Source organism: Cebus imitator, unplaced genomic scaffold (genome assembly GCF_001604975.1).
Source record: "Cebus imitator isolate Cc_AM_T3 unplaced genomic scaffold, Cebus_imitator-1.0 Scaffold320, whole genome shotgun sequence".
Taxonomy (NCBI): domain Eukaryota; kingdom Metazoa; phylum Chordata; class Mammalia; order Primates; family Cebidae; genus Cebus; species Cebus imitator.
This window is the reverse complement of record NW_016107635.1, coordinates 1,602,819-1,627,996: the sequence shown is the minus strand read 5'-3', so window position 1 is coordinate 1,627,996 and position 25,178 is coordinate 1,602,819. Positions and strand designations below refer to the sequence as shown.

The 25,178-nt window shown below is 41.4% G+C and overlaps 1 protein-coding gene across 4 annotated transcripts in view; it reads left to right on the top strand.

Annotated features, from left to right (window-relative positions):
* ASTN2 (astrotactin 2) overlaps window positions 1-25,178 on the top strand; it is a 950,477-nt gene that overhangs the window by 385,869 nt on the left and 539,430 nt on the right. For all 4 annotated transcript variants that reach the window (XM_017504318.2, XM_017504317.2, XM_017504316.2 and 1 more), the window contains one exon: window positions 17,973-18,140. In XM_017504318.2, the coding sequence (XP_017359807.1) occupies window positions 17,973-18,140 (168 nt within the window). The remainder of the gene's footprint in view (window positions 1-17,972; window positions 18,141-25,178) is intronic.

Here is a 25,178-nt window from a genome sequence, read left to right as displayed (position 1 = left end):
AGATAGAATGGGAGCTCAGTATATTTAGATCTGTTCCCTATTCAAGATACTTTTAAAAATAACTCAAAAAACAATTCTGAGAAATTTAATACCATTACTTTAATTATGATTCCTGTTATTGAATTATTGGTTGCAATTTTATTTTGAAGCCCGAAATTAGGTCACAAGATTTGACAATAAGATAGACTCTTCAAAACGAGTATTGAGCCCAGTAAGCATAAGCTGCATTCTCACAAAGCTACATCAGGAATGCGATGGAAGATAGAGAAGGTAATTCTCACTGAGGTAGACATCAAAAGATCCTTAGAGAATGTAGAAACTGAGTTGAGCATCAAAGGGTAAGTTGGGCTTGGACAGATTCATTGTCCACTTCAAAGAACTGGTTTGAGGATGGAATGAGACTGGTTTGTGCAAAAGGAAATTGGCGTCAGCTTCTCCCTTCTCCCCAATCAACTTGCAGCATCAGCCCTCCGCAGCGCCCAGTCCCATCCCCTCCCCAACCTCACACCCTCAGTAAGATCCATCTAGGCAACAGGTGCATACTTATGGCATATTGCATGTTCCAAACACAGTGTGAGGACAACAAGTTGGCACCTAGAGTCCTCCAGTCCTATTTCAGTCCCCATCCTTCTCTCCTTCCAGAAACAACCTCACCACTAGAATGCAAATCAACATAATATAGATCCTTATGAAAATAACAGCTGGAATTCATCATGTGCCAGGCAGTATGCTAAGTATTTTACCTATAATACCTTTTCTAATCTTTACAGAATTTATTCACTCATTGAACAAATATTTATTTCCTATTTCCTGTTTCTTGTGTCATAGAGCAGTAGAGATGCTGTGCTGGAAAAGACAGACACAGCTCCTGCCTGCAGGATGCTTTCATTCTCGGCAGGAGGTGGACACCAAAGCAAATTAGCAAAACAACAAAGTAAGCATTGGCAACGTGTGAGAGTGGCTGTAAGGATAATTAAAATCGTGTGAAATAATTAAAATAAAGGAGATTTGGGATGGAAGGCTGAGATATGGTGGTCAGGGAAGATCTCTCTGAGAAAGTAGTATTTAAAGGAACATGTGAAGTTGTATGGGAGAGGCAAGTGTATTTCAGGCAGAGGGAACAGCACAGTCAAAGCCACTTGGGTGACTTGAACAAGGTGCAACAAGGTGAATGTGGTTGGAGCAGACTGGGCGATGAGTGGTAGAAGTGAGCAGAGGCAAGCTCTTCCATGGAATGGGCATTCTCTTTCCTTTCCATGGGCAATGACGCCAAGGAAAGTAGAGCAAGGCAGTTCTTTGGTTCAGGGACATGTACTGTCTGCTCCAATTTTGTGTATTTAGGCTAAGCTGATTCTTTCCACCCCTGGCCAGTTAATGCTCATGGAGACTTCCAATGTCACAGGTCTGGTCATTCCTCCCCCTTCCTCTACCCCACACCCTTCTTTATTGTCTTGTTTTTTCTTGTTTTATTTTGTTTTTTTGTTTGTTTGTTTTTTGTTTTGTTTTGTTTTTCAGTATCTTCTTGTTTCTTGTCATAGTTTTTGCTGTTTATCTTGTACCTCTCTCCATGCTACCCTGAGAACCCAGGACAGATGGACTTCTTGGACTTGCTTCTGAGCATTTGTCTCAGACGCAGCCCCTCCGCCCACTGCCCACTGCCCACTGCCCACTGCCCTTCCTGATTCCATCCTCCACAGCACTCTTGCAGCCAACACATTTAACCATCCTGCTGCTGAGTCCCCAATTCCCAGCTGACAGTCATCTTCATTATTTGAGGAGAATCAATTTTACTAAGCCCCTTGAGGATTTGAAGTTTCAGAGGATGATAAATTGGCAAGGTGAAATATCAGGGCAGTGGATGAAAACCATTTTTTAAATTTGCCCCCGCCTCCCGTGTTAAGTCTAGATTTCAAAATCAGTGTGTTGCCATTGAAGAAGCTATTAGAAGAATCTCAGGGAACTTTCCTTTAATAGAAATGAGAAAGTCAAAGAGAAACAAACCAGCATTTTTTTTTTTTTGCCTTGGGATACTGGGCACGATTATTTCTCAGAAGCGATCTTTAATTGTTTCATCTAAAGGGTATGCATCTTCTTTGCTCTGACTCTCTCCTTATAGAGGTTTGTGAATTGGATCCAGCTATTAGCAGCACTTACTAATTTCCTCTGAGTCTTGCTGGCTGAAGCGCCAGGCTTGGAACAACTTTTAATTTTGTTTTTAATTAAATTTCAGTTGTTTCAAATCACTCACTTTTAATGTCATTTCTTTGCAGTCCTCAGAGACAGCAGGAGCTGTGTGTTCTTGTTTATGCACATACACAATCTGATGTGTATATAACCATGGTGTGGCTAAAGACTGACTCCTGGCTGAGGACCAGAGCAGGAACAGACAATCAGGAAAGTAGAAATGAGTCACAGAATGGGCTTTTGGTTACACTGCTATATCTAAAGCTAATATGTTGTTCAAGCAGGAGTCTTGGTTATTGTGTTTGTTTTTGCAAAGCTATATTTGAACAAGGCAACATTTTCTTTTATTTCAGAGAAGAACTATCAAATATATGTAGGTAGAAATAGTATAAGAATACCTAACATTTATCCAGCATTTATTATGTGTCGGGTGCCATTTTAAGCATTTTGCATATATTACGTCGTTTACATTAAAAGTGAGTAATTTGAAACAAGGGAAATTTAATTTACGTCTATTACCCTCCACATTCCTATGAGATTGTTATCCACATTTTTATAGCGAGGAACCAAGCCCCATTTAACTGGATCATTATCATTTGGTTAGTTAGTGGCATGGCCAGAACGTGAATACCAGCTGCCTGGCTCTGTATTTCTGCTCTTAAACACTACCCTGGATTCTTTGTCTATAAAAAATAGAAAGGCTTCATCATCTAAATGAATTTAGCAACAACAAAAAATAGCAATTGACTAGTTTTTTGGAACAGTGAAATGATATTAACTTTGTTTGGCCTTTTATAGGGTCTCTGCGCATACCCATTCCTGTTGTGTGAACTGCAAGAGTGCCCCATGGGGTTTCGTCCAGATTCACGAGCCATGGTTTGGCTATTTAGCTGCGCCCTTCCAGATATTAACACCTCGGAAATGACAATTATGTTTGAAAGCAAAAGCATAGCTATACTCCGGGTGTCCGGTGTTTCTCATAGTTTAGCTCATCATTTGCTAGACGGTAGGTTCCAACTGAAAATAGAACCCAACCTATTTTCTATGTCAGAAACTTCACATTTAAAAAAAAAAGCCCAAGCTGGTGGCTCATGTTTATAATCCCAACACTTTGAGAAGCCAAGACAGGAGGATTGCTTGAGTTCAGGTGTTCAAGACCAACCTGGGCAACATAGCAATATCCCACCTCTACAAAAAATGTAAAAGTTAGCCAGGCATTGTTGCATGTACTTTTAGTCCCAGCTACTAAGGAGGCTGAGGTGGGAGAGTTTCTTGAGCCCAGGAGTTCAAGTCTGCAGTGAGATGTGATTGCACCACTGTACCCCAGCCTGAGCAACAGACGGTGACATGTCTCAAAAACAATAAAATGAAATAAAAAGGAACTTCACATATCTTGTTACCTTTGTAGAGAACATTATTTCACTAATATGATTATCTCCCTTCTCCACTACAAAATACACACACACGCACACACGCACACACACACACACCCCCATGAGGTGCTCACAGTAGCTTATTCCTTTCCACAAAGCACTCATTCATATTTGCAATAATCTAAGTGTTAGTGCATTTACTTGCTTAATGCTCATCTTTGCCCCAACATTGTACGCTCTATATGGCCAAGTGCTATGTCTTTTATATTTCCTGCTGGATTCCCAGCTTTTACAACCAGGCTTGGCACATAAGTGGTGCTCAATAAACATTTGTTGACAGTATGAATAAATACATTCAGAAGTTAAACACAATTATCAGCCTGCTAAGAAATAAAGTTTCAGAAGGCAAAGTACAGGGCCCTGAGTATGGTCTTCTGGATTTTAGTTCCAGGTTTGTAGTTAAATAATTGTGTGTAACTTAGGCAAGACACTTTTACTGACCTCAACTTCTCCATCTGTGACGTGGTAATGAAGTAGCTCCCTAGAACATATATGCATGTACACTGAGTATAATATAATTGAATACCAACCACTCTAATAAATACTTTTTATTCTTTAACTTACTTCTTTCTGACAGTAACCCTACAGGTAGTTACTGTTACTGTTTTGGTTTTATTTTTCAAATGAGCTTACTGAGTCCAAAAGAGGGTAAGACCTTTGCCCAAGGGCACACAGCTGTGGAGCAGACCTGACTCCAGAACCTCTAATAGCTCTTGCTATGAGGATCAAGTGAGCTATTGGATGTAAAGTTGTTATGCAGTGTCTTAAATGCTAAACAAAAATAAAATTGTATATTATCAAGGCCCTTTAGTGAGTCTCAGGTAAGATCTGAGGCACCACTGGCGAGTATGGGGAGGGAACTGTGCAGTTTGCCTCTTTTGTTTCCATTTGATAGCATCTATGGCAATATTCTGCAAATAGTTGCTTGAAAGCACCATTCATTCATTCAAAATGCTTTACTGATTACTCACTAAGGGCCAAAGGCTGTGCCTAGAGATGCCTATTTAAAGATGAATTGGATATGGATTCTTCTTTAGAAAACTCACTCTCTCCCTAGGTAGATAAGACATCTGCATATACTAAACCCTGCTACATGCTGAGTACTCAGAAAGTGTGGGCTAAATTCAAATTCATCGGTGGTGACACTGATTTAAGAAGAGAGATGCATGTACCAGGCTTCAGGACAGGAGAAGGACAGGCTACTTTCAGGAGAAGGACAGGCTACTTTCAGGGAAGGAAGATGAATGAGTATTATCTGGGAAGATAGGGGTGGTTAGGAGGAAATGTCAAGATATGCAGACAAAGGCAAGGGTGGGAAGAAGAAATGGCATTATTTAGTCAATTTCTGCCTATCTTGGCCCACTGTCTCACCCTATTCCAACAGAGGGAGAACATAGTCTTGGCAGTTAGCTAGAGACCAAAAAAAGCAATTTTTGGTCACCTTCTATGCGTTTTACTCACTACTCCAATTTTATATATATTCTACCCTGTCTTCCCTCCCAAGCCTTCTGGAGTTGGTGTTATTGCTGTTTTCAATATCATAGAAGTACTAGTAATAGTATCATCATCAGTAGTCTCATTACAAAGGTAATATATGCGTAAATGAAACAAATATTGAATATACCGTTTTTCCTATTCCTAGGATATTTCCAATCCTAGTCTTTCTGGTTGATTAGTCTTTTGATGTATATCCTAGAACTTCTGCTACACACACACACACACAGACATAGACACACAGACACACACACACCCTGAATTGCTATATTTATGTTTGTTTATTTTAAATATGAGATAATACCTTATACCTTAACTGCTGAATTTTGGATGCTTTGCCCCATGTAGTCCTTTGTATCATCATAAAACAATTATGCTTCCTACATGAACCATGTACATCTCACTGTGCCATTACACACAGGAGTATATGTTAGATATTGTCCCATTTTTACAGAAGAGGATCCCCAAGGTTCACATAGGCCAGTCGTGGGCATAAAGGCCATCAGGTGGTAAATGGCAAGGCTGGAGCTCCAACCAGTCCTCTGCGGCTCCAGAGACTGGCTCCTTCAGACTACATTTCGCCAGCTTCTTCCAGGAACAGAAGACAGGAATTCATCTTTCATGTGACATATACCAGAAATGTGGACCTCAGCCACCTTGTGTCCTACTTGAACCCCAGAGCTTTCATTTGGCTCTTGAATACAAACCTCATTTTTTTTCTCTCCTTCCATTTCCCAGGATTCATAGCAGGGCTTGGTTGGTGAAAGCCTGGTTGCTGAGAAGACTACAGTGTGGCTAAGATGCAGATTCCTGTTATTATGTTGCCCTAGGTATCGATATTGTATATTTAGGCAGCTGTTCTCATCCGTGCCGGACAGTAAAATTTGTTCCATCAATGTGACTGTTGAAACCGCTGATTTTTGGATGCTTTGCCCCATGTAGTCCTTTGTAGCATCATAAAACAATTAGATTTAGGCTCAGCATTAATTTGAATTATTGTCCAGTTTCCAGAAAATATCTCCTGAAAATGTCATGACGATGTATTACATGTCTTTGGAGATATTAAGTATTGAATTACAATGTTATGTCACCTTCTCGCTGACTTCTTTTTTTTTTCTCTCTCTCTCTTTCAACATGGCATGATTTATGTTTCGGCTACCACCATGAGAAGTTCAGTATTTAGAGAAATAATCAGAGATGTATGTTGACAGAAGCAACAAAGAAAAAAACAGAACAAACAAAAATCTTAGTGATGTGGATAGGTTTTCCTTGGAGCAAGCAGAGTGTGAGGCAGCCATGTGCTCACAGAGCTCTGGAGTCAGTCAGGTAGCCTGCATTCTAATTTTGAATCATCAGTTTCCTAGCTGTGCAATTTACGACTGTACATTTAACCTCTTTTAGCTCCAATTTCCTTGTCTGTAAAATGGGAATAGAAGTAACACCTACCCTCTAGTAGTATTTCAAAGCAATGGCAGCAGTAAAAAAAAAAAAAAAATCCCATTTTCTATGTGCATTCAATGAGTGAGGCACATACACAGAGTTACATTTACCTTGCAGATGTTGCAAGGTAAGTGCTATTCACGCTCTTTTAGTTGAGGAAGCAGAGAAAAGAAACAGCGAGTATTTCCCAGGGTCACTCAAATGATGAATCGTCAGGGCACCTTTTGAATCCAGGTGTGCCCACCTCAAGGTCTATGCTATTTCCAGTGAAGCCATTTCCAGACAAAAGAGAAGAGAGTAGAAAGCAAGGGATCTAGGGAAAAAGGAACACTTGCAAACACACACACACACTGACACAAGAAACACAAAGCAGGCCAGTGCCTATGCCTAATTTGGTCAGCTGGCATCCACCCCACAGTGTAGTAATGAAACAGATTTGGGGAGGAATTGCTAATATGGTTATTCTTAGTGCTCAGGGTTGTGAGCTGTCTTTGACAAACAGCTCCTGATGTTTCTGCAGATTTCCTGGGAAAGGCAGAAGGAAGTGCATCTCATAAAAAAAGGGTGGGCTCTAAGAAGTGGGAATAGGGCTGCAGGAGCATATGAAGTTGGTGGGTCCTGCAGGCCATAAGGTACACTCATTCATTTGTTAATTTATTCAGCCATATATGTCTTAGCCACAAATTTCCATTCCAAATGTATTGCACCTAATATATATGCCGGGCATACTTCTAGGACCCCTACAACAGTTCCTCGCTCTTGCAACATGTCTTCAAGTAGGATCTCTCATTCCTACCCTACACAGATCATCCCAGGATATTGTGACAATCGGGAAAAAAGCTACTAGGATAAGTCAGCCTAGAAGAAATGCGTCTAAGCTGTGTAGATGAGAGCACAGGCAATTTTTTTTTTAATGAAACTATTATCTGGCTGTGTCTCAGGCAGGATCACCGTGTTACACAACGTCAGGAGGCACCATCTACATAAAACACACATTATTGGTAGAATTATCTGTGCTTATGTGTATGTACAAATGTGTATGCTCATATACAGAGACACAATTATCAATTGTATATACACATGCAAAATACATAGCAATATATATTGTATATATAGACAAATAGACAGTTATAAATAGAATGCATGATCTGTCATGGACATTTTGTCCCTAGAATAATAAAACATGAAGGCCTTAGCCAGTCCTATCCATAGGCAATCCAAACGAATCTTATTTAATTGCCATAGAAGCTCTATGAAGTAAGCTTTCACATTGTACAGAAAAAGAAATGGAGGAGGCTTACCAAGACTAAGTGATTTGTTCTAGAATCATACAGCAACTCAGTGGCTGGGCCAGGATTTAATCTGTTTCCATTAGACGCCTGTCAAAGTTCCCATCTAAGTTCATGTCTTACTTGAGCAGCTGACATGGAGAGAGATTTTTTAGTATTAGAAATTCAGAGCTAAATGACCTTTGGGTTCGGGGAGCAGTCATCAACTATGTGCGTGCAAAAAGCACAGACCTTGATTTAAAAAGAAACCGAACACTGATGCCTAAATTGCATCTGATGCCTAAATTCCCAATGGAGTAATGAGAAGAGTTCAAAATAAATAAATAAATAAATAAATAATTAAATTAAAAGTAAATAGCTTCTTTCAACCTTCAGCCAAAATTCTTCTTTAAAAATTTAAATAAGGTGAAGAAGAATGAGAAAACATGTCATGACTTTATTCTGTTCCCGTAGCCTGGTTTGGTACCAAACTGTTGTGTTCTTAGGGGAAAAGATTCTTTTTTTGAAATGTCAAAACTTCAAACCTTTTTTGTTCAGACTCAAACACCGCTAACTCAACTTTGAAGCAATAGCGTGGATACATAAACGCTTGTAGAATTCTGTGGCAATGTGTTTTCAGCCAGACTTCGATCACAAGTTCTGAGGTAGGGAAGACAGAAAACGATAGACACACATTTGCCTGTAGCAAATTTGGGTACAGCACTTCAGGGAGATGTCTATTTGGAAACAGGAAGGGGCATTTAGATATAGCTTTATTTGGAAACAACTATATATATATTTTTAACCTAGAATACTCCAAATCCCAGTGGATTGTTAATGGTTTTGTTTGTTTGTTTGTTTTGTTTGTTTGTTTGTTTGTTTTTCTGGATATGCAGTGATAAGATCTCAATGTTTCTTCTGTGAAGTGATCCTCTCACAGTTATTAGCATTTCCTACTCCTAGGAGGGAGCTCTAGCCTAGTGACAATTCCCCACCACTGGGACCTTTCTTGATTGTCAGTGCAAGATGCTGGCACAGACCCTGAGCTAGAAGTCATGGCACTTGGATTCTGGTCTGGCCCTGACACCTGTGACTCTGGGAGAGTCAGGGGACTTCTCTCACTCCCACTTCCCTCATGGCTGGAAGTGGTTGAGAGTCACAAAGTCCATGTTCTAGCTATGGCTATTCCACTAATCCTAGGAGGGATCTTGGGTATATCCCTCCCCCCCGCTTTCTTTGACCCTCACTTTCCTTATTTCTGCAAAAGGAATTTTTTCTGATTATAACTTACATTTCAATAAGGACATAACATCCCCAAAGGGGTAAAAATTGATCTTGGGGGTGGGGTGAGAATATTTTACACTATGTACAGTAAAAGTATAGTATATAAACAGTACATACTGTGTATAAGCAGATATATATCTCTGGTATTAAAATTTCATGGGTGGGAGGTGATTAGGGAAAAAATTATAAAAACACTTGATAAAAATATTAAAGGCTGAGAAACTCTGGACTAGAGAGACTCAATGTTTTCTGATAGTCTGTAAAATTAGATACATAACTAGAATAGCACCATAAAATTCTAATCTGTTGTGTGATTCTAGGAAACCCCAATCTTAACCAAGTTGCAGTCTTCTTCAGAGCATGAAAGGAAGTATTTTTATGTAAAATTAACAAAAAGAAAGAGATTGACTGTCTTTAAAATAGCCACTAGAACATCTCAGCATTTTCTTAGCTTCTTTCTTCGCTTTGTCATTTCCATCTGATTCACACACTTTATGGGTATTATCTTTCTGTCCATCCAGTGATGTTGGAAGTGTTTAGAACCAGATCAGACACCAGATTTGGTATCTGGGGAGTGGATGAAAATAGCTTAAGTCAGACTTGGGTTTTTATCCTGAGCTCCATAAACCTGATGGAACTGTGTTTCACTTATTTGTGACATTTGTTATCCTATGAATTTGGTTTTATACATTTGAAAGCTTTCTTCTGAGAAGTGTTTCATAGGTATCCCAAGCAGAAAATAAAGGTTACTGAGTGGAGCAAATGGCAAGCTTGAGATATTTGTTGTCAAATAAGTCAGAGGTGGCCAGGAGCAGTGGCTCATTCCTGTAATCCCAACATTTTGAGAGACCAAGGCTCGCTTGAACCCAGGAGTTTGAGACCAGCTTGGGCAACATGTCGAAACCCTGTCTCTGTGAAAACCACAAAAAATTAGTCAGCTGTGGTGGTCCTGTAGCATCTCTGTAGTCCCAGCAACCCGGAAGGCTGAGGTGGGAGGATCACCTGAGCCAGGGAGGTCGAGGCTGCAGTGAGTCATGATCATACCACTACACTCTAGCCTGGGTGAAAGAGTTAGAGCTGCCTCAAAACAAACCCAAAAAACCAACCAAGCTAGAATGATGAGCATTAAAAAATTTGGAGATAACAGATGCTGGAGAGAATGTGGAGAAATAGGAACGCTTTTACACTGTTGGTGGGAGTATATATTAGTGTAACCATTGTGGAAGACAGTGTGGTGATTCCTCAAAGATCTTGAAAGAGAAATACGATTTGACCCAGCAATCCCATTACTGGGTATATACCCAAAGGATTATAAATCGTTCTATTATAAAGGAACATACACATGTATGTTCATTGTGGCACCTTTTACAATAGCAAAGACTTGGAGCCAACTCAAATGCCCATCAAGGATAGACTGGATAAAGGAAATGTGGCGCATATACACCATGGAATACTATGCAGCCATAAAAAGGATGAGTTCATGTCCTTTGCAGGGATGGGGATGAATCTGGAAACCACCATTCTCAGCAAACTGACACAAGAACAGAAAACCAAATACCACATGTTCTGTTCTCACTCATAAGTCGGTGTTGAACAATAAGAACACATGGACACAGGGAGGGGAATATCACACACTGGGGTCTATTGGTGGGGGCTAGGGGAGTGATATCAGGGGGTGGGGAGGTTGGGGAGGCATACCATTAGGAGAAATACCTAATGTAGGTGATGAGGGGATGGATGCAGTAAACCACCATGGCATGCGTATACCTATGTAACAATCCTGCAAGATCTGCACATGTACCCCAGAACTTAAAGTATAATAATAATTTTTTAAAAAAAACCAACCAAGCCAACAAAAAGAAATAAGACAGAGGTAATTTGCTAGGGCTTGCATTAAAAAGTTTCACAGCCTGAGTTGCTTTACCAACAGAAATTTATTTTCTCATATTTCTGGAGATTAGAAGTTTGAGAACATGGTGTTAGCAGTGCTGGTTTCTTCTGGGACCTCTCCCCTTGTCTTGTAGATGGCTGTCCTCTTACTGTGTCCTCAGATGTTATTCCTCTATGTGTACCTGTGCCCCAAAATTCTCTTCTTATAAGGACATCAGTCATATTGAAACAGGATCCATCTCAATGACTTCATTTAACCTGAATCATCCCTTTGAAGACTCTGTCTTCAAGGATGGTCACATTCTGACACACTAGAGGTTAGGACTGCAGCATATGAATTTGGGGCAGAGCACAGTCCAACCTATAATGGTAGGAACCATACAGAGAAATAGGCTGGGGTTGATCCAAGGCAAAAGGAAAGAAGATGGCAGAGGAAAGAGAGGTGGGAGGGGAAGATCAGGGGGTGAAGACAGAGATGACTGGCTGAGGACTCTGGAAGATCCTTGTATGAGAACCACCCCCACAATAATGATCCCCCACAATAAAAACTCCTTGGAGGTTCATGGGGTGGCTGCTCTCAGAGACTGTTTATTCCCTGCTATCCAGGTTGCCTCTGCTCATACTCAGAAATCCTCAAGCTTGTGTTTAACCCCATTTTTGCAGTTTGACCACCCACTCCTTAAATAATTTTCTGTTAATAGTAGGTGGCGGAATGTATTTCTTCAAGCCTGACTTGGGGCTCTGTGGACCCAGGAGAAGGGTAAAAGTGATACATTCTTTTTGGGTCTGTCAGGCTGGTAGTAGACATGGTCTTCATTCCTGCTTTATCACACAGTTTGCTTTTCATCGTGTTCCCAGGAAGACGTTTCTCCCAGGTCCAAGACAGCTAGGACCTGTGGTATACATGATGTAACAGAAGGAAGGAAATCTTTATTTTTACCCAAAGAAAAAGGGAAAATAAAAATGAAAACTTTTGGCTAAACAATCCCTATGCTTCATTTGCAAATACCATCTTTTAGCCACACAGTCTTTCATTACTCTGCTCACCATTTGCCACTGTGACCAGAGCCTTCTTTTGAAATCTCCGATCTGTGGTTCTCAAAGGTCTGTCTCATGATGTGAGGTGTAATGAAAGGCATTTGCAGCTGCTGTCTGGCTCTTCAGGCAATTTTGTCTGGTGATACCTCCTTCCGCGGTATTTTCAGTTCTCATCTGTAGCCTTCTGTTTCTTTGGGGGCTGATGTGCCTCTGGCTTTTCAAAGTGTGCTACAGAGTGGCCTGAGCTCCCCAGCTCACCCCCGATCTATGCTGCACAATTACAGAAGCGGGCTTATAATCAATGTAATTGAAGATCAGAGTTAATGAGGACCTCCGTGCCCGTGCAGTCCCCTGAGCAACGCTGGGCTTCAGATGCTAGATAACGAAATGATTGCGCTGAACTGAAAATCCATTTGGCTAATTAGATGATGTATATTCCCACAAGTCAGTGGGAGAAAAAAAATTACATATATATATATTTTTTAAAATAAGGAAACATGACATTTTGAAGTTGAGATTTTGGCAGAGATTTATTTCAGAGTCATTGCTCTCTGGGGAGATCTATATGAGTATAGAGAGGAACTCAGAACAGTCAGTAAAGGGGGAGGACACTTCTAATCTAAAGCCAAAAAATAAAACAAGGATCCAAAGAAAAACTAGAAAAGCATGAGACACATGGAATCGTGCATTTTATTCCTTCTCCTTGTAGTTTGTATTCCCAGATAAATGGAATTTATTCAGAGAGCTCTGCTTGACATTCCTTAAACTTAGTGCTTGCTTTCTCTCTCACATGCCCACACTGAACCTTGGCTACACACTAAGCATGGCAGTGATTGTAGAGTTAAATGCACAAGAGATGCACAGTCTAGGTGGGCAAATAAGTAAGGGAAGCAAGGGGCTGGGGGAGGGAAGCAGACAGTCATGCTTTGCCTTAGATTTTTCATATCTAATCTTCCTTCCTGGGCTATAAGTTATCAGTAGGCAGACACCATATTTTATTCAACCAAAGCCTGCTGTGGGGCTTGGCACATAGCCATATCTGAGTGAATGAATGGCACTCTACCAAAGTACATATAGGCGCTACTTGAGTGGTATGCCTTGCAAGTAATAAAGAGATTAAGAGTAGTATAGGCCAGTTCTGGAGTCTAGCTTTAAGGGATAAATGCTGCATAGGTGACCACTTACTCTGGAGGAAACAGTTCATTATGCCATGGTCTCCTTTGCATCCTTCAAGGTGTAGCTTAAAGGCCAACTCTTCAATTTTCCTCTTTGAGCCTCTTTTTCCTCTTCCTTATATCCAGACGATGCCTACATTTTTCAGGCAATTCTTACCACACCCTACATTGTATTAAAGATATCTGGACAGATATTTGGTCTACCTTGTTTTATCCATAATTTTCTCCGTGGATTCAGCCCATTTCTCAGTCTCTATGTCTATTTCTTACACAGGAAGGAGTTTAATTGACATTGCGCAAATGACAACATTACATTAGGCACAAAGTTACTTCTTTTCAGGCTCTGATATGGCACCTCCATTCCACCCATCCTTGACCCTTCTCACTGACTTTCTTTACTTTTGCAATACACGTCATGAGCCCGTTGGTTGAACCAGAGCTCAGGAGCCACGATAGTGATGTTCGAAGTTTAGTTTGGAGCTAGGGAGATTCTGAAGGGCTAGTCATATATTGTGGCTCTCACAGGATGGAAAAAAAATTAAACTGTGGGATCAATGTGGAGGCATTTCTGCTCCACAATTCCATGTTGAAGTGAATTGAATTTCCCTCTAGTCAAGCATAGAACTCTGATTTCATTAATGCACTTGACATTCACTAAATTCCTAGTATGTGCCAGGCATTTTACTGAGAGTTGGATTGATAAGGACTAATGAGTCATGACCTCTTCTCTGTAGGAAATCACAGTCTATTAGAGAAAGCAAAAGCCCTCCAACTCTACATGATATGCACTAAGACAGAGAGAAAGGACCATAGAAAGCAACCTGACCAAAACCCCTGAGCTTCAAGATAGCTTGAAAAAATGCCAATGTTCCAGCTTCGAAGGCTGAAAAAAAACCTTGGTTTAAATTCTGCTTTGGCCACTTACTGGTTGTGCAAATTTGACTAGGTCAGTTTCTCTCTGAACCTTGTGTTAAATTGGAGGAAATACCTATCCTGCAAGGCCATTTTAAGGATTAAGTGAGCAGAATTCATATCACATTCATGCCATGAATGAACAGAGGGTATTCAAAGGATATTAACTCCCTTCTACCATTAAACCATCTGTATAACTCTGCATAATATCTTTTTAAAGACATTAAGGATAAACTGCTGTCTTAGTTTGTTCAGCCTACTGTAGCAGTTGGTTTATGAACAACAGAAATTTATTTCTCAAAGTTCTGGAGGCTGCAGATTCCAAGATCAAGGTGCTAAAATATTAGGTGTTTGGTAAGGATCCATTTCCTTATTCATAAATGGCCACTTCTCACTGCGTCCTCACATGGTGGAATGAGTGAAGGAACTCTCTGAGTCTCTTTGATAAGGGCACTAATCCCATTGAGGGGCTCCACCCATGTAATCACCTCCCAAAGGCTCCACCTCCACATATCACCACATTGGGAATTAGATTTCAACGCAGGAATTTGGGAGCACACAAGCTTTCCATTTATCATACCTGCTTTCAAGCCAGTCTCTTCCAAGGAGACTCATATTTCTCATAGTTGAGAGAAATCTGTTTACTGGTATTGCATTTAGAGCTTCTAAGTTCATGAGAATTAAAAATAATGATCAAAATAGCTCCTATTTCTTGAGATTTCACAGTGCTTGTAGTGGACATTGTGATGATGCACTCAGGTTTCCAGGCAGCACATAGGCACTTATTCCCCAGCTCCCAGAAATGTGGATGGTTGGCCACTCTCAGCTGAGTCCCTTTTTGAGAAATGCCTTCCATTGAAAGGGACCACTTCAGGCAAGATTATGCCCCCTCTCCAGGGATAGCTCACACCTGTGACTGGCCAATGTGGGGACATAAACTCCTGACATCTTGGTCTTGATTTGGAACATCACTGAAGGACCATCCCAGCACCAGAGCTCCCCATGGGATTAGCTGAGGGCTTTGCTGTATGTCAGTTTGACCTTTCCCTTTGCCCAATCCCACTTCGCTCATCCTCTTAGAAGAATATGTACCGCAAAACGTCCTGAATGCCTGTGCCTGCCTCTGAGTCTATTTTCTGGTGGTTCTGACCTAAGACAAATGCATTGTCTTATGTAATCTTTATATCAGCCTAGGAAAGGGGAATTGGTATCACACTTTTCATATAGGATAACTGAGGGTTTGTTTTCTTGCCCAAGTTTGCAGAGCTGGTAAGTAAAAAAGTGAGGATATAAAGTCTTATCTTGCCGATTCTATTCTCTTTATCACTGCACTGTGTAGCTTTCCTGAAGTAGAGGGATTAAACAAACTCAGCCCTGGGACACAATTCAATATCCATCTTTCAGTCTTTAGTGAGAATAAATACAAGAATTATCCATTTAAACAGCATGACTGTGCTTTTTTAAAGAAAAATCTGTAGTTGATACTGATGTTCTATGCCTTGCTCAAGGACCCATGTGACATGTTTCTGCTTGGGCTTATTTCCAGGGGGGGAAATATGGCTTTGCAGATAGATTTGCATATCTTCTCCTGCCAGAAATTTGAGATATGGAATCCAACAGACTCCTTCCTTTTTTGCTTTAGCTGCCAAGGACTTTAGGGCCAACTTGAAATGTGGTCATTTCCTTATCTCAGTCCTGATACTATCTATTCCCTCTACTTCACAAAGATGTCTCTTTCTTTTGCACCACAATTATGTTGTCCACCATGCCTTGGGGATTTATTGCATAGGATGACAGAAATCATATGATTTGTGTAAATGAAAGAAGATAATCATTGCCGGTCATACACTTACTATTTCCAGGGAAACTTCTCCTCCCACAGTCTTAGATGCTCAGACAGCCAGGTGCGGTCTGATGTGATCCCGCCTCCCTGGCCATTGCTCATTGGACCATAGCTGTGCACCAGAGTCCAAAGGAGTCCAACCATAGGTCAGCCAGCAGAGTCAGATGTAACCTGACAGAGAGGCCTCTCTAGAACCCATATGATTCTCATTAAATGAGTCTGTCTTTAGAGAACTTGAATTGCATACACAGAAAATTTTTTGTTTGTTTGTTTTTAGTTGACAATGAGGTAGACACAAGGAAAGAAGCTGAGTATGTTAATTATAAAACACAATTTAAAGTCTCCTTCTGCTGCAGTCCCTAGCTCTGCCATCAATCTAGATTCACACTCCCTGTCCAGCTTTGTGAAGCCTGATCTTGTTTGGGTACATATTTTTCCCCCTTTGAAATTCTATCTTTGTTTTGTTTTATTGCTATACATGCATATACTCATCGTTTGCAACTTATATGCAGCCATCCTGAATGGGCTTCTGTTTCTTGCCTCCCCAAAAAAGTGTGTGTGTGTGTGTGTGTGTGTGTGTGTACATATGCATGTGTGAGGAATACATATTATACATGTATATGTAATATAGTAATACATTATATGTATGTTTCCACATATATATGGGATAATAAATAATATTTTAGAGCAAATATTGGCCTATGCAAGCACTCAAAAAGAAATGTTAGTCATCAGAAATGTTAAAATATTAGTTGATTATAACAAAAATGTTAATGTTTAGCTTCTCCTGAAGAAAATCTGAAGATCTGGTACCACTGGCCTTTAGTTCCATGCGGCAAGAGCTGCTGGAGCTGGGTCATAGCTGCTCCAATTTTTTTTTTTTTTTCTCACTCTGTCACCCAGGCTGAAGTGCAGTGGCACAATCTCTGCTCACTGCAACCCCTGCCTCCTGGGTTCAAGTGATTCTTCTGCCTGAGCCTCCTGAGTAGCTGGGATTACAGGCACATGCCATCATGCCTGGCTAATTTTTGTATTTTTAGCAGAGAAGGGATTAGACCATATTGGTCATGCTGGCCTTGAACTCCTGACTTCATGATCCTCCTTTCTTGGCATCCCAAAGTGCTGGGATTACAGGCATAAGCCACCATGCCCGGCCCCTAGCTGCTCCACTTTAATGGTGCCTACAGTGTTCATTGTATCCCAAACCCCACCTTCTCCCTATTGTTTTGCAACATCCGGACATTTTTTCTGCGGTGGCTGCTGCTCTATTCCTTACAGGTGCTGGGGATTTCTTTGGAAATCTCACTTTGTCTGTCTTCTCTATCCTGGTCTGTCTCTCTATATCTTTTTGTCTTTCTCATAGTAAAACAAAAAGAAAACAAACAACACAAGCTAGGTGAGGAGTCCTGGATGCTATTTCCTTCACACTCAGCCAGTCTCTCCTATTGATATCAGCCACCTGGCCCCTGTGGGCATCAATAACCCCTGTTCCACAGGAGATACCTGAGTGACAGGGACATTAGCTTTTCTCATTTCCTTTGAAATTTAATATTTAATCATTATTTCCTAGAATAAGTCAGGTGCCAGCTAAGCATTTTATCTGCATGCATTTATTTTGTGGAATTAAATTTATTTCATTCTCCTATAAACTCCATGAGGTAGGTTCCATTAATATTCTCCTCTAAAGAGAAAATAACCAAGACCCAGGCACACTGTGTGACTTGTCTGAAGTCAGTGCCTAGTAAGGGAAGATCCTGAATTTGACCCTACTTCCCTCTCAGTCCTAAGGGGCTATCTTTCGTCACTAGGCTGAACTCTCTCCCATGTTTGATTTGCCTCTATCTCCCTATGGGCTTGCAATACCATGACGGGTACATTGCAAGTGTGCTTAGACAAGTGAGATCAGATGACCTAGGGGATGTGGATGTACACACCTCTCTGTGTTCCTGTAGCATCAGCTAAGACCCTAAAATCAGCAAGAAAGTAGCTCTCTCTCTCTGTTCACTCATAGGAAGCAGCTTCGTGGTGAGTGAAGGGAGCTACCTGGACATCTCTGACTGGTTAAACCCTGCCAAGCTTTCCCTGTATTACCAGATCAATGCTACCTCCCCATGGGTGAGGGACCTCTGTGGACAAAGGACAACAGACGCCTGCGAGCAGCTCTGTGACCCAGAAACCGGTGAGCCATGGGAGCTGGGATGGGGATAGAGGGCGGGAGACGGTGAATTGAAGGAGCCTCTGTGCTCCCTCTACCTAAAGAACCATGGATTCTGAGCCATTGACAAGTGGCTGGATAAGAAGGCTCATCGATGTAATTAACGCTCATCTATGTGCTGCCATTGCCATTCGAGGGAAGAAATTCTTAAGAGAACCACAGAATCTCAGAGTAAGAAAGGACCACAGAGAACATCTGGTCCAACTCCAGACAAGCAAAATGCCTGCACTTCTGATAACCCTGCATTCAGAGACTATCTTCTTGGTACTAGCTGGGTGATCTTGAGCAAGACACTGCCTACCTTTCAGTACAAGAGAATGAAAATAGCACCCAACCCACAAAACTGTCATTAGGGTTGAATGAGGTGCTGTGTGGAAAGCTCATAACATATTCATTCACTCACTCAGCAGGTATTTCTTTAATAGCCAGGCACATTTTTAGGTATTGGGAACACAGCAGTGAACAAAATGTGTAAAATCTCCAACCTCATGAAGTTTACCTGCCAGTGGGGTAGGCACTAAACCTGCACTGTGAATATGGTAGCCACTAGCTACATGTGGCATTTTATTTTAAATTAATTGAAATTAAATAAAATTAAACATTCGTTTTCCCAGTCACATCAGCCAGATTTCAAATGTGCCATATACTCACAGCTACATTGTTGCACAATGTAGATACAGGCTATTTCTATCATTCTGAAAATTTCTGTGGGATAGTGCTGCAGTAATCAAATAAACAGGTAAATATATAGACTCTGTGAGGTGATGATAGATGCTGGTTATGTACAAATCATATGGAATGCCAAGCTGGGAGTTTCATTATACAGAGAGTGGTCAGGGGAGGCCTCTCTGAGAAGGTGCCATTTGAGCAGGCACTTTGAAATGGGAGAAGAAACCATGTCAATATCCAAGGGACGTGTTCCAGGCAGAAGGAGGTAAAAGAGACAATGCTCTGTGGGTGAGAATACGCAAATATGCTGTTTATTCAGCACTAGTGGTGGGGCCAGGATGGCTGGAGGGGAGTGAGAAAGAAGAAGATGAGGAGAAGAAAGCTGAGAAGCAGAAGCTTGGGGGTGTAGAGGATAATACGGACTTTGGATTCTACTCTGGGGAAGATGGACAGTCCTTGGGAGATTCTGAGTAAAGAAGCAACATGCTATGACCTGCATTTGAACAGGAGCATTCTGGCTGCTGTGTGGCAAATTGATTCAGGGGTGTTCAAGGGTTCTATTGCTCTAATCTAGACAACAGTTTGTAGTGGCTTGGACCATGGAGGTGAGAGAAGAAGATGGTGAACATTGATCAGATTCTGGGTGTATTTAAGAGTATACACTCAACAGAATTTATTACTGAATATAGGATGCAATAAACAGAATGGAGTCAAAGATTATTCCAAATTGTTCAGTCTCAACAATGGGACGCATTGAGTTATTATTTACTGTGTCAGGGGATGCTGCAGGAAGGTCAGTGCTGCGTGAGGAAAGTAAAGAGTGCTGTTTCGGATATAAGTTCAAGGTGACTACTAAACATCAGTAGAGAAGGGGCATGTGGGTCCTGATCTGAGATCCCCCAGCTAAAGTGGGGTTCCAGTACTAGAATGTCTAGCAACTCTGCCAAAATGGGAAATAAAGCGGGGCTGGGTGTAAGAGTTTACAGTGAGCCCTTTACAGGATACTTTTTTTTACTGTGACCCGGGAGTCCCTCACACAGTAAGCTCAGTTATACTGGCTGCCACCCTTGGTGGTTTATCTAACCTTTGCCCAGTTAATTCCTGCCTGACCATCAGTCTGGTGCTGGCAGCCTGCCTTTGTGTTCTCCCCAACATCAGGGCCTGGGATAGCCCCTGATTCTTCAAATAGAAGGCACAGATTCCATTAAACACCCAATAGAAAACAAGCTCCAAGATTAATTACTTACAGATCCTGAGTCAGGATGGCAGTCATTTGTTCCTGGGTAAAAGAGAGAGAGAGAGAGAGAGAGAGAGAGAGAGAGAGAGAGAGAGACAGGCAGCTAGCTATATGTATTGGGGAATAGGATATGGATCACTTTAAGTTCATGAGCAAATGTCTGAATGGTACCTGTAAAGGAAGTGACAGGAAAGCAGGAACCTCATCTGCTAGATGGAAAAGATGCCTCTAAGTTCTGGCCACTGGCTTGGGCCGTTTGGATGTGGTGTTCTACTTCTGTTGCTCAGGAGGCAACCTTTGCTTTGTCACTTCCATTGTAGGCAGGTACCTACTTCGACCACACTGAGGAACTGGAAGGAACTCTAGAACTATAAATTCTGTCAAGGTGACTGAGCCCTACTTATTTAAAAAAATGAAACTTGTATTTTAAAAGTGTGCTAAGACAACATAAAATTATAAGAATTCACTACAGGTCCAAACAACTCAAATTCAAAGAAGAGGTCTTAGGCTGGGGATAGAAATTTTCCAGTCTACAGCATCTAGATGGCATTTAAACCTGTGAGACACTATCTTATTTATACTAAATGCTCAGTAAATGGGTAGTATCTTATTCATAGTTGGTGCTCAATAAATGATTCCTCAAATAGGGAATAGGAGCCAGAGAGAAAAAGGAACTTGCCAAGGTTGCAAAGCAAGTTAAATTCCTCAAATAGGGAATAGGAGCCAGAGAGAAAAAGGAACTTGCCAAGGTTGCAAAGCAAGTTACAAGTGAAAGCAGGATTAGAACCTCAGGTTTCCTTACTCTCAGTCTTCCGCTTCCCCCTGTAATTTGTATTGTTCTCTTTTCTCTGGAACTTCATCTTTATCTCCATTCACAAGAGTCTGGCTGGCTTACATGGAAAACTGGTTACAAGAAAGCAGCCTCTGTGCAGAGGTCAGAGGTCTCAGTGCTCAGCGCAGTAGCCCCGGTCGAGGATCTCCTCCCTCTATTTGAGGATTTCTTCACTTTTCAATGGGACACCTGTTCAGAAATAAGGAGACGATTTCCCCAGGTTAACTTTTATGTTTCTGCTAGGTAGGGCCATGATTTAGCTTTATAACCACCATTCCCTCTAATTGTTTAGTAAAGAGCCTGTTCTGACCTATTTTTTGCAGCCTTTATATAGGCCATTTAGATCAGGTGTGATGACTCATCCAAGTAATCCCAGCACCTTGGGAGGCTGAGGTGAGTGGATCGCTTGAGCCCAAGAGTCCAAGACGAGCCTGGGCAACATGACTTTTTTCTATTAAAAAAATAAAAAATTAGCCGGGCATGTTGACACATGCCCATAGTCCCTGCTATTCTAGGGGCTGAGGTGGGAGGATTGCTTGAGTCATGGAGGTCGAGGCTACAGTGAGCCATGATCATGCTACTGCATACTAGCCTGAGCAACAGAGTGAGACCCTGTGCCAAAAATCAATCAATCAATTATTAGGCCAACTGGAGCAGTGATTTGAAAATGTAACACAGCTCTTCTATGTCATCTAACCAGACAGCTAAGCTTCATTTTTTAATCAAGATGGTGAAGCTTTAAGTCACTGCCACCCTAACCTACCCCTAACCACCAAAACACACACACACACACACACACACACACACACACACGCATGCACACACACATAGACACATACACATACATGAACAGAAACACAAATTCTAGATTATTCTTAACCCAAAAACCAGGTAAGCCCTTGTGGAATTGTACGTCTGTGGATCTGGCCCCTTAGATTTTTTTTCCCATTTTTTTCCTTGAAAAAGAAGCAAGATTATTGGTAGAAGGGAACAGATGGGGCCCCCTTCTTTGCCTCCATCTGTAAAACCCAAGCTAGACAAGTGGTGTGTGCCTGTGGGTCTGACCTTCTAGTTCCCCAGCTGATCTGCTTTCAGGTGCAGGTTTGTGGTTTCTAATGTTGCTTTCCATTAGCCACAGACTTCAGGGCATAATTCTAAGCAGTGGGTCATCGAAGGACCTCTGTGTTAGCCAGTTTGAAAAATAAGGAACTCTTCCACCAATATCCTCAAGAATTAAACACACACACAGGCACACAGGTACACACACCACACTCTTTTGAGCTGGAAATGTCACTAGAATCCACTAGGTCCACCTCCTCAACTTCATGGCTCATGCTACTGATGTCCATAGAAGACAGCGGACAGGATGAAGATCACACAGCTGGCAAACTGCAAAGCCAGGACATAAATCGAGGTTTCCATGTCTTAAACCAGTGCTTTTGAAGCGTCAGCAGGTCTGGAGTGAAGCCTGAGGTTCTGCATTTCTAACAAGCTGGGAGCTGCTGCTGATGCTTCTGGCTCAAGGACTGCCCTGTTGCAGCAAGGCTCTGAACACTCCCAAATAGTCCTCCCATGTTCCCTACTCACAGGGAATGACTCAGTTGCCGAATGTGTTCATTTAATTATCTTAACAAAACTGTATTTATTTCTGTCTCCTCATCTTCTGCCTCTATTCGCCTTGTGTCCTGGGTTCTAGGTACATCGCCCACGTGCAGTTTCCTGAAGGCACCATGCCCTAACATGCCTCTGTCCCTTTTACAGGCTGTTTCTCCCCTTAAAATGTCTTTTTCCTTTTATTGGGACAGCAGGGGCTTCTTTTTATTTCCTACATGTTCAGCCTAAACATATTCCCTCCCACAGGTGGCATTCCTGACCCCCTCTCCCTAGCTCTGAAAAGATGAAGGGGTCCTCCTCCCTACTGTCATAGCCTTCTGTGCTTCCATATGTCATGGCCTTGTTCCTCTATGGAGTCATTGTTCTTTCCTTGTTTGGAATTATCACCAGACTATAAACTTTGTTGGAGCAAGGAGAGAAGTTTAAGATGTCTGTTTCATTTTTCTTGCTATCTTTAAAATTCAGCGGCTGGGCATGGTGGCTCATGCCTGTAATCCCAGCACTTTGGAGACCAAGGCAGGTGGATGACAAGGTCAGGAGTTTGAGACCAGCCTGACCAACATGGTGAAACCCCATCTCTATTAAAATAGAAAAATTAGCTGGGCATGGTGGTGCACACTTATAATCCCAGCTACTCAGGAGGCTGAGGCAGGAGAATCACTTGAACTCAGGAGCTGGAGGTTGCAGTGAGCTGAGATTGTGCCATTGCACTCTAGCTTGGGCAACAGGGCAAGACTCTGTCTCAATAAAAAACAAATCAGCATAACACCTGACATNAAGAAAAATACAAGCAGGAAGGAAGAAGGGAATTTTCCTCCCTATGCTTCTTGAAACAATTGTACATACCAGTTCTAGTTTTTTCCCTTTTATCCATTACACAAGAGCTTAAGTTAAATATTTTGCAGCTCTAGAAAAATTGGGTCACCAACAACTGTGCAGCAGCCAGTTATCTGCATTCTAGGATACCCTGGTCTCGCCTTCTTATTCCACCACATATCCAAGAGCATCCCTCTTTCCGTTGCTTACTCTGCTTATACTCACAATTATTCCCCAAGCATCGCCATGTAGAGTTTCACCTGCTGACCAGAGTTCAACTCTTCTCTCCACCGGAAATGCCTTCCACCCTTTGATCTTCTACCTTCCACAATCCTATTCATTTAATTTCTTCTTACTTCTTCTCAGTAGAATGGATGGTTTCTTCTGCGGAATCATCAGAGTTCTTTGTTGACTAAAAACCAGATTAAAACTTGAGTTATTGTTTGAAAATGTATCTCCCCTACTAGAAAATAAGCTCCTTAGGGCCAGAGATAATATCTTTTCCTATATTTTTTCCACCCCAATACTCAGCAAAGCACCTTGCTCTTATAAGTCACTCAAGGCATAAATGGATAGGACTGTCTACAGGTAGAAAATTGAAATGGGAACATAAGATCCCTAAATATATTTTCATGGGGCTTAACTCAGATCCACTTTGTAAAATTTAGTTCAATTCATTAAATTCAATTCAAGCAAGATTTTCTTAATTCTGCAACTCGTAAGTCGGTGTGTTAAGTGTTATGGGAAATCACAGACAAATTGCACAATGTTCTTGCCTTCATGGATTTTACATTCTCACAGGTATAAAAAGAATCTGCTCATATATAGCTATTATCAAAAACACAGTGTAGTATAAATCAAGAACAATGCATTAACAAAGTGCCTCATGGCTACAGAATAGGGAGAAATGTATTCTAAGTGGGGATTTCAGGAGATCCATCATGGAGAAGATGACCTTTTAGCTCAGTTTTGTAAAATCAGTAGGGACTATGAGTATGGAGGGTGCTTTAGCAGAGGGAACTTGATTTTTTGAAAAAGAGGAAAGTTTAGAATGATTGTAGGACCCAGAGAGAAGTTTAGTTGTGCTAACATCTGGAGAATGAAGTGCAGGCAGAGCACTGGGAGAGTGGCAGAGGGTGAGGTTGGGAAGGTAATGTGAAGAGAGGTCCTTAAAAGGTAAGGATACAGACTTAAGAACATCTGTCCGCCTGTTTTGGAGAGCATCAATTCCCTAAAAGAACAGCTAGAACCTTCTCCACTCTTTGCTTTCCATTGGGAATTAGAATTTGGAGACAGTCATGGAAAAACTAAACCCTGAAGCCCTATACATATTTACGTCTTGATATTTCAAAAGTGGCTTAGATTCTTTTAAGTAAGTCGCTCCTTTGTAAGTCAAATCTGTGGAGCTGGACAGAATCATGAAGTCAAAGCACTGGTTATCATTTCTTAAAGCTTTTCTGGATGTGTTGATAAGAATTATTTCTCCCAAGTGACAGGGAAGGAGGAGGAAAGTGGAGAAGATGCTACCGCTAAAAAAAATGTATATAATTGTCTTGGTGCATGGATGAACCTGGCCAAGTTTTCCTGGCTGCATGCCACAGCCCATCTCCGGTGTGGTTTTCCAGGGATTTCAACAATTAGTACCACCCACAGGGATGACTGTGGAATTAGATCCGTCATGAGCTGCAGCCAGCTCATGTGGCATCATGAGAGTTGACTGTTAACATCTTTTCCCAACTCTTTGTTCAGTGATGGCATGTTGATAGCCTGAAAATATGCTATGGTGAGGATGTTTACACCAACCAAATTGGTAAATGCTACAAAATGAGAGTTT